General features: G+C 38.9%; 1 protein-coding gene across 1 annotated transcript in view; it reads right to left on the bottom strand.

The window, feature by feature from the left end:
- Positions 1–243: 243 nt before the first annotated feature.
- The window catches only part of LOC126413183 (short/branched chain specific acyl-CoA dehydrogenase, mitochondrial), a 63,076-nt gene continuing 52,434 nt past the window's right edge, over positions 244–10,885 (bottom strand). Inside the window, exons 7-9 of the mRNA XM_050083082.1 lie at positions 6,581–6,763; positions 3,839–3,974; positions 244–584 (exon numbers count right to left, since the gene is read on the bottom strand). Coding sequence (XP_049939039.1) covers positions 409–584; positions 3,839–3,974; positions 6,581–6,763 — 495 coding nt within the window. The 3' untranslated portion in view covers positions 244–408. The remainder of the gene's footprint in view (positions 585–3,838; positions 3,975–6,580; positions 6,764–10,885) is intronic.

The following is a 10,885-nucleotide window of genomic DNA, read 5'->3' as shown; positions in this document are numbered from 1 at the left end:
TGTAGCCCCTGAACAAAGGTGGAATTTCAATAAACAATTTAGTTATGAGGAGATGCCAGGATATGATGAAAAATCAGACATTTGGAAAGCAGCATCAGTGTGTGATCATTTTATTGGACAGGGAATAGGTACCGATATTGTACGATACAAACTGTTTTTTATTCATAAAAGTTGTAAAAATGTGAATGCAAAATATAGGCCAACAGCTACACAGCTTGTTGCAGCTTATATAAAAACAATGTATGAGTTAAACCAAGAATTGTAAATTTATTACATTAGTAATAAAGCAGTTGTACAAAAATATAAATCATCTTTCAGTCTTAATAATTCTGGCACCCTTCATTCATTCAGCAGTATAAAAAAATATACAAAATATTTGTACAAGATGGATTGTGTCAGTTCAGAAACTTATGAATACTCTTTTTCAATTAATTTCGCAATTGTATTTAACTGCATATTGCTTGTGCCTTCATAAATACTGCCAATTTTGCTGTCTCTAAAGTACTTTTCCTGGGGGAAGTCTGTGGTGAAACCTACACCACCCATCCAGTCGATGCATTTGACTGCAGTGTATGTTGCTACTTCTGCAAATGGAGAAAAGAAACCACAATTAGTAAATTGCAGTGCTTTGACATGTACAAACCATTGCTATTGTAAACATCATAGAACATAAAGAAAAAACAATGAGGAAGGTTTGGTTTTTTGACACCTGCTCCCGCTGATTAATGTTATTTCAGTGTTTTCCTCATTCTTTCCTCGGTTATTTCCCCCGCTTTCTACATTAAACAGCTTTAGTTTGTTGATCAGGTATAAAACGTGCAATAAGCAATGGTTTCAAAATTAGAGCTTTCTCTTTGTGTTTTCAGACCTACAACTGTGCAGCTATACTGCTTAAATTGCATTACCTCTAATTAACTGACTACAGAAATTACATTGGACTGTTCAGAGCAAGCCATGCTCATTCCAGATCTTGAGCTTAATGATCACATTTCCTCACATGTATTTCAGCAAAAGTTTTGATTTTGCATATTTTTATGCATCATCAAAATTCTCTAGATGCATGACTGCTGGTAGCTGTTACACATGTTCCAATCCCAGGTAGCAAACTTAGGAGTACAGGTTACACAGTGTGCCTGGAGGTGCACATGTTCCAATAAGTATTCTAGGGTATGTAATTTCTGGATAACCTGTTTACTTGTCCATCACAATCAATTCACATGCACAAATTTATATTATATAGGTAATTCTTATGCACTCATACCATAACTACTTGTAAAAAAAATACGAGAGAACCTGGCACAATAAAATTGGGTAAGTTGACTTGAAAATCACATTGGGAGTGCACGGAACACAACTGAAGTTTTTTCTGTTACCTTTGTACAAATATTATTACAATCCACAAGGACAATCACATGGGGAAACTTGCTACTTTATACCTGAATCAAAATAAGTTACTGTCACTTGTTTATGTAAGAGCTACCACACAACAACCAACCAACCAACCAACCAACCAACCCGTGTGCCTTCTGCTTCATTTACTGTTGCCGTATCACTCTGTGGATGCCAATTTTTGCTGCTAATTTAACACTTATTTGGTTTCATTAAATACTTTGCTTCCAAGTGCCAGTTTATTTTGTATTATGCAAAAGAACATGTGCAACTAATACTCAAAGTGAGCAGCAAAAAATAACACTTATGATCTTGCAAGGCGAACTCAGTACTGCATGTTGTTAAAAAAAAAAAATCTGCACAGCTGTTGCTGCCAAGGCTGTACCGAGCTTGCGGGTAATGGTGGACTGTGAACACCACCTTCTCCTGTATCTATCAGTTAATTTGTCATTCTGATCCAGCTATAGTGAACAGTATTCAAATGATGAAGGCATCACCTGGATCTTGTCACACTGTCTAAGTAATGTGCCCGATGCTGATGTACTTAACTTTATGTGTGTGATGTTCACAACAGAAACAATGTTGGCTGCTTCAAGAACTTATTCCTTTTCTTCTAAATATACAGTGATTACATTGCCACATTGTGCCAACACTTTTTATATGACTGTCAACCTGATTTGGCTAGGTAGTGCATTTAGTTACCTCGTGGTGTAAGCGCGCTCAAGCTGATTGCTGTAAGTGTTGTGCGAATAAGCATTATTGACAAGTAGGAGAAAACAAAATTCTTGTTAAACTTATATACCCCAAAAAGACAAAATGCTCAGAACAAGAATTATATTGAAGGTACACAATTTGTTTTGTACTCAGTTACATGATAGTAAGATGATCAGATAGAGATACTGTGTGTTTCCAAAGGATAATGACAAATATTGGCAACCCACGTACAGGTGTTATTGAGGAATACCATGACTAACAGTAAAAAAATTGAGTTTATATTTTTAAAAGAAGATTAGAAGCTACTTACCAGCCACTTCAGCAGTAACATAGTTGAATATCTTCTTCCAATCTCTATAGTAAGTAATTAATCATTTATGGTAAATGCTGTTTAATTCATTTTGTCTTACACCTATGAAGAGAGTAGTGTCAATATATTTCTGTAACCTTTAACTTTCTGTATTTTCTTTAGTAACAAGTTTTTTAAAGCACGTGTCCATAATTTCATGATCAACTGTACATCCCTGCCACATAAAGATCTCACATTGTTTCGGGTATGCAATTTCCTTAGAGAAAGGTCTCTAAAGGGGTGCTCTGAGTTTCATGAAGGCTAATGAGGTGCTACCTGAACAAGCACCAACTCTGCTTACAAGAGAACCTCCCCATCGCACCCCCCTCAGAGTTTGTTATAAGTTGGTACAGTGGATAGGCCTTGAAAAACAGAACACAGATCAATCGAGAAAACAGGAAGAAGCTGTGTGGAACTATGAAAAAATTAAGCAAAATATACAAACTGAGTAGTCCATGCACAACATAGGCAACATCAAAGATAGTCTGAGCTCAGTAGAGCCGTGGTCCCGTGGTTAGCGTGAGCAGCTGCGGGACGAGAGGTCCTTGGTTCAAGTGTTCCGTCTAGTGAAAATTTTACTTTCTTTATTTTCGCAAAGTTATGATCTGTCCGTTCGTTTACTGACGTCTCTGTTCACTGTAATAAGTTTAGTGTCTGTGTTTTGCGACTGCACCGCAAAACTGTGCGATTAGTAGACGAAAGGACGTGCCTCTCCAATGGGAACCGAAAACATTTGATCGCAAGGTCATAGGTCAACCGATTCCTCCACAGGAAAACACGTCTGATATATTCTATACGACACTGGTGACGGCATGTGCATCACATGACAGGAATATGTTGCGACCCACCTAACTTGTACACTTGGCGAATGGGTAAAAAGATTCTTCTACCTTGCTCGATTTAGGTTTTCTTGTGGATGTGATAATCACTCCCAGAAAAGTGATGAAAACATAACGGACGGACAGATAATAATTGTTTGAAAATAAAAAGTTAAACTTTTCACTCGAGGGAAGACTGGAACCAAGGACCTCTCGTTCCGCAGCTGCTCACACTAACCATGGGACCACGGCGCTCCTGAGCTCCGACTATCCTTGATGTTCCCTATCTTGTGCATGGACTACCGAGTTTGTATATTTCGCTTATTTTTTTCATAGTTCCACACAACTTCTTCCTGTTTTCTCGATTGATCTGTGTTCAGTTTTTCCAAGGCCTATCCACTGTGCCAACTTATAACTAAATCTGAGGGGGGTGCAATGGGGAGGTTCCCTTGTTAGTAATGACAGGAACTGTGAAGTACACTATAGGTATATAAATAAGCCAGTCTGCTCAGTGTGCCTTCTGATCCCTTATTAGTTTTGATAACTCAGTTTCAATAAAAATACTCACCGGATGCAAACAGTTTAGCCATTGATGCTTGCTTGATGAAAGGTTTTCCCGCTTCTTGTAGCCTTGCAGCATTGTATACTAGCAATCGTGCACATTCAATTTGAGTAGCAACTTGTGCAATCTGATGTTGCATGCCCTAACATAATAAAAAGCAAATTGTAAAAATAGGCAGATAGTAACAGCATGGTGAATATTAACAAACTATTACCTATAAAAGCTACTGAATACTGATTTTTCCAACATAAATTGCAGAGTACAAAGATAACCAACTCTAACAATTTTAGAAACAACTGATCATAACTACAGGTTTAGCATATTCTAGCATCTGTTGCTGATGGAGTGCCAATACTGGGTGTTGGCATCTGCTATGGTTTAGCAGCAGTTCCAGCACGAACCTTTGGAGGACAGTGCTAACAGAGTCCCTCAACTGTACTCTGTCATATTGATGCAGACACACTTATCAAAGTGTGGAAATGTTTGACATTCAAGCTTTGTGACATGAGATGTGCGGACTTATACTACCCACAATGCCTAAGACTTTAAGACATTACAGTTACAGGAAACTGCAATTTGTTGCTGATTAAACTTTGAGGACAGTGGAGTGGACATCTCTGTAATTGTCAGGCAACACTTCAAGAAAAGACCCATAGTCAAACTATTTACAAAATTCAGACAATGGAAAATCCAGGATGGAATAATGACAGTACAATGAAAAGGATTGATTGCTACTCATGATATAGTGGGGATGTTGAGCTGCAGACAGGCACAACAAAAAGACTTCTAAATACGTATGCTTTCAGCCTGAAGGCCTTCAGAAATAGACAACATAAACAAACACATTCACACGAAAGCAGCTCACATATAAATGACCACTGTCTCTGGCTGCCTGGGACAGACTGTGAGCAACTGTGCAATATGGGGGAAGCAATCTGGGTGGAGGTGGCTGGGGTGGGGAGGAGAGGGAGAGCAGGGACGGTTAAAGTGCTGTTTGTGGGAGCATATAAAGACGAGGCGGAGAGATTGTAGGGCAGCTAGATGCAGTTGGGAGGTAACATGGTGAAGGGCAGAAAAGGAGGGAAGTGAAAAGATTGTGGATGCATTTATGGACTAGAAGGCTGTGGAGTGGGAACAGGGAATGGGATAGGCGAGTGAAGGGCAATCACTAACGAAAGTTGAGACAGGAGGGTTATGGGAATGTAGGATACATTGCAGGGAGAGTTCCCACCTGTGCAGTTCTGAAAAGCTGGTATTGGTAGGGAGGATCCAAAAGGTACAAGCTGTGAAGCAATCATTAAAACGAAGAATGTTGGACATTGTGCTCAGTAACTTGGTGATCCAGCTGTTTCTTGGCCACAGTTTTTCGGTGGCCATTCATGTGGGCAGACAGCGTGTTAGCTGCCATGCCCATGTAGAACGAAGCACAGTGTTTGCAGTTTAGTGTTTAGATCACATGACAGGTTTCACAGGTAGCCCTGCCTGTGATGGAATACATGATGCTTGTAACTGGACTGGTGGATGTCTGTTGTCTGTTCGCATGAATGACCACCAACAAACTGTGGCTAGACCACCCAGTTGCTGAGCACGCTGCCCAACACATTCTTCATTTTAATGACTGCTTCACAGCTTTTTCCATCTGGAGCCTCCCTACCTAGTGCTTACACTAACAGTATATTTCAAGTCTTAGGTCAGGCTAGTCACCCTGTCAAGAGTGTTGCACAATGTCTATAGTACCAATGAAAGATGATTATCACAATGAAAATATTTTAGTTGAAGTAGTGGGTTTAGATTTATCTATTGTTTGTGTGTGTAATCTCATTTGTGCATGAAACCTGGTGCAAATGGACACAGCACTTCTGCAAGACACGACAACGATAAAGCAACTATCACGCATCGTGGCACCTAATGATTTGGGCTGTTTATACTGAGCGATTTGGACCCGATATGCACCTCACGTCACAGAACAACAAGAACCATGACAACCAGGCTTATGTCATGGGCAGAAAAGAAAAAGTGTTTCATGGTTGTCAATGTATTAGTGTTTCTGGAAGAAAGAATTTTTTTTACTTTTTTTGCAATCTTTCATGATTTTGTCATTACACTTCAAAAGGGTTAAAATACCATCTCATTTTTAAATTTTTCGCAGATACAAGGTTATTATACTAACTCAAAGGACTGCCTGTTTCCAGGAAATTTGGTTACTTTGTTACCTAGGATTATACGACTTATAAGAAGTTAACATTTTTGGAGACGATTGCCACCATTTAAGTTCTTGATGAAATGCATGTGACACATCTATTATTACAACCACCATCACATATGTACAAATCAAAACGTAACCAGAAATGTACAAAGTCCAATCAGTTATACTTTATGTGGTATAAACTAATACTTATAAAAATTCACTTATTATTCATATATTATAGAGTATCTTACCAATACTTTATATGGTTTACCATACTGATATGAAACGCTTACATTCGTGAATAAAGTTTGCTCTTTTGTAAGTATTCGTTTATGCTCTTTTGTAAGTATTAGTTTATACCACCTCATATATACAATTTTGGTCTTTATGCATGGTTGCATACTGATGGTTTGAAACTGAAACTGACTTTAATAATGAAAAAGACATCTTAACAGCTCATACCACACATTTTACAAGCCTTATAAAAGCTTTGTACCATTTCAATAAGAACTCTGCTTAAGTTCTTCTCTACCTAATAAAAGTAAAACTTTTGTTCTTACCTGGAAAGAGTATATTTTCTGGCCAAATTGTTTCCTTTCCAATGTATATGGAAGAGTGGCATCAAAGCAACCTTGAGCTAAGCCAACCATTTGAGCACCTATGCCAATTCGCCCCTCATTCAAGAAACCAGCAGCATATTTGTACCCATGACCAAATTCTCCTAAGATATTGCTCTCTGGCACCTGAAATTAAATACAAGCAAGTGTTTTGAAAGAAGTCTTACACAATACATTCAGTTTTATATAAAATTGTAATGCCAATATGGATACATGTTACTGAAATAGACTATATACAGGGTTAAAGTACCTCGGAGTTTCAGAAGGCAACTGCGTTAAAACTACAAGACATGCGGTGTGTGTGTGTGTGTGTGTGTGTGTGTGTGTGTGTGTGTGTGTGTGTGTGTGTGTGTGTGTGTGTGTATGGGGGGGGGGGGGAGACATATCAGTGGATAGAGCATCTCTCCAAGTTTTCATTTGTAATACATGCCTCATATAGTTGCAGAGCACACCACTAGGGGCAGGTCTGCTAGAACAGACAAATCATTCACTCTGTACCATCACATCAAACGAGTTCAAGATTGCAGATAAGTAACTCTATGAGATTACGAAAACAGGCTGTTGCTGCTGCACATGGATGCACACACTGATTCTCGTTGCATCAGAAATGATGCCCATATTGCACACAACTGAGTCACAAACTTTGAGAGATGCTCTATGCACTGAAATGTGTACGTTTTATACTCTGAGGTGACAAAAGTTATGGGATAACGATATGCACATATATTGATGGTAGGAGTCGCATACGCCAGGTATAATAGGGCAGTGTATTGGTGGAGCTGTCATTTGTACTCAGGTGATTCACGTGAAAAGGTTTGTGGTGCGATTATGGTCACACAATGGGAATTAAACTTTTGAACGTGGAATGGTGACAGTATCGGTTGGACCCAAGACGACTGGAAAGCAATGGGCTGGTGAGATGATTAGTGTGTGGTGCAGGCCTCATGAAACCATGGACCCAAGTTGTCAACAATGCTCTGTGCAAGTTGGTGGTGGCTCCATAATGGTGCGGGCTGTGCTTACATGGAACTGAACCGATCATTGACCAGAAATTGTTATGTTTGGCTACTTGAAGAGTATTTGCAGCCATTCACGGATTTCATGTTCCTAAACAATGGTGGAAATTTTCTACATGTAACTGCGCCATGTCACCGGGCCACAACTGTTCGCCATTTGTTTGAGGAACAATTTGAGCAAACGATTAGGCCAACTAGATCACCCAAAATGAATCCCACAGAACATTTATAGGACATAATCAAGAGGTGACAGTGTGCAAAATCCTGCAACACAACACTTTTGCAATTATGGATGGCTATAGAGGCAGCAGGGCTCAATGTTCCTGCAGGAGAGTTCCAACGACTTGATGAGTCCAAGTTACATCTAGTTGCCAACTATGCTGTGCAAAAGGAGATTCAGCACAATATTAGTACGTATCCCATGACTTCTGTCACTTCTCTGGACACCATGTAGCTTTCATGCAGTCATCTACTACAGATTATGTAAATGCCAGTTAAAATAATAATAATAATAATAATAATAATAATTGTTGTGGCTTGGCAAGACAGCCAAGCCACTATGAGGAAGCCGAAAGGCACGCGTTTAAGCTCACGCAGGCTGGCGTGAGGTCTGGAACAGGACAAGGAATTTATAGTAGCAAAGAACGTACGTAACTACTGGAATACTTAACTTTAATTCATAATTGGTGAACATCGCTCTTGACGGTACATGTTTTACAACATCAATAGTAACTGGTAATGGCGCCTTGCTAGGTCGTAGCAAATGACGTAGCTGAAGGCTATGCTAACTACCGTCTTGGCAAATGAGAGCGTAATTTGTCAGTGAACCATCGCTAGCAAAGTCGGCTGTATAACTGGGGCGAGTGCTTGGAAGTCTCTCTAGATCTGCCCTGTGGCGGCGCTCGGTCTGCAATCACTGATAGTGGCGACACGCGGATCCGACGTATACTAACGGACCGCAGCCGATTTAAAGGCTACCACCTAGCAAGTGTGGTGTCTGGCAGTGACACCACAATAATAATAATAATAATTTGGACTTTGGAGTTTACAACTGGTCCCTAACAGAGAATTAAGTACATTGTGAAGTGCCCCTCAGAACCTCTTCGCACCTTGGTATGGATTCAAAGAGGCTCTGGGTATTTTCCTTGGGAATCTATCTTCTAGCAGTTTGTGCGCAACTGATTATCCATTAATGAAGATCTCTTCAGTCAATAACAGATGGAAACTATATAGCAGCAACAGTCCATAAGACACTAATCAGATCTTTGACTAGGAACACTGATCAATTGGCAGAATTGCTGCCACCTCACATTCCTTTGAAATGCACAGACTAAACGTGGTTATATAGCACCAAACATTACACAGAGAACCATGCAATGGGCATTTGTGAATTTCTCAAGTGTTATCTATCAACATGTACCAATTATTTTGTTCATTTCCAATGATACATTATAATATATGCTGTTGCAGAATAACACAACAGTGAAATGATATATTGCTTATGTTCCCAATTAAATTCTTGGCAGGTTACCCAATGTCAATTCTTGACTAGTGATCACTTCGGAGGGATGTGCCTCTGACATCAGTAAAGCGCCTACCTCATATTTTTAACTGGAAAAACCCAAGGAATGCATGCACTTTCTGATTTACCACGCAACTTGCTTGATTATGCGGCATTCATTTCGGCCGTCTCTGACAGAGTGGTCTAATTTCAGAAGTCGTTCCCGCATGACCATCACCGATTTTGCTGAAATTTTGTGAGAACATTCACACATGCTCCCAGTAACACTGGTAAAGTTTTATTGTCACCAATTTAATACTTGCATTTAATTCTCCTACTGTTTGCCAACAGTTTACAAACTGAGAACAAAGTTGACAATTTTTCTAAAGATGCCCACTTGTGGCCCGATTTTGTGAAAAGCGTCTACTGCAAGCTCTTTTGAACCATTTTCATTAGAAAGAACATGTACCAAATCACTTGAAAAACTATTTTTGAATTTGCAATGTGGCACGTAAGGCCCTAAGAAAGTACAAGGTGGAGGTATATTGAAAATGGGCCCATATTCCACTCATACTCAAATTAAATCTGACATCTTACAACTGTTTGGTATTCCCTGTGCAAGATATCAAAAGTCATGATGATAGAAAATAAGCTTGAGTCAGAGAAACTGCAAGTAAGCAGTCTATTTTATTTCTTAGGGTTCTGTGCCTCAATCTGTAAAAACGGAACCCTTATAGGATCGCTTTGTTGTCCACCCAGCTGTCTATACAACTGTTAAGAACCTTTTATCTCAGGAACAGGTAAACATCTCAAGTTCAAATTTATGTCATGTATCAGGGCTTGTGGTTTCTTGGTGAAAGAAACATTTTAAGCTTCTAAGTAAATTCAGTCACAAGATACGGCCATTTATGTTACATATTTTGATACTCACTCATCAGAACTTACAGGATTCTTCCCACTGACATAGAATCGTGAAATTTGGCACGAAAAAGGGTTTCACAGTACAAAAAAAAAGTTAATTTTATATATATCTGAAAGATTTGTGTGTATCAAATCCCAATTTATGCATGTACTAAGGTCTACAGTCCGTGGGCAGTGTAAAAATTTTAAACTTCTAAGTTACGGCCATTTGTGTCACCTATTTTGATGCTCAAAAATTCATTCAAAAAGCCTATAGGGTACTTCTAGTTAAGCTAAAATCAGGAAATTTGGCAAGAAGTACGTGTCAAAGGAAAAATTCAAAGTTGTTAATACATAATTAAACCACATGAAAAATATATTTTTTTTGTCACTTGTTATCTGACTTCGAACTTCAAATTAAAGCATTCTCAGAAGTCTTGAATTCCTGGGACAGATATATAGGTAACAGGCAAAAATCGTCAATACCCTTGATTTCCAGAATGGATAAACTGTCTATATACATAATTAAGTTTGTACGCAACCTTCAATGTGCGAGTCCTAATCGCACCAGACCACTTTTTATTCAGACACTGTACAGCATTCAGTTCTACAAAATTCGTTTTATAAAAATTGAAATCGAGTACGGAATTCAATAAAAAGAATTGTTTTCTCTTTTTTGTGATTCTAATAATTTGAGGTAATCACATTTGAAAAGTGTAATTTGTTGTGTTCTGCCTTATCAAACTTTCTTCCCAAAGAACCCCATCAGTGACATCAGCCAGCCAGCAATCTAGTTTTCCTCACGATATTTTACAGCAAACTAATGATGAT

This window comes from Schistocerca serialis, chromosome 1 (assembly GCF_023864345.2).
Source record: "Schistocerca serialis cubense isolate TAMUIC-IGC-003099 chromosome 1, iqSchSeri2.2, whole genome shotgun sequence".
Classification (NCBI taxonomy): domain Eukaryota; kingdom Metazoa; phylum Arthropoda; class Insecta; order Orthoptera; family Acrididae; genus Schistocerca; species Schistocerca serialis.
The sequence above is the reverse complement of the archived record's forward strand: the minus strand, read 5'-3'. Positions and strand labels throughout refer to the sequence as shown.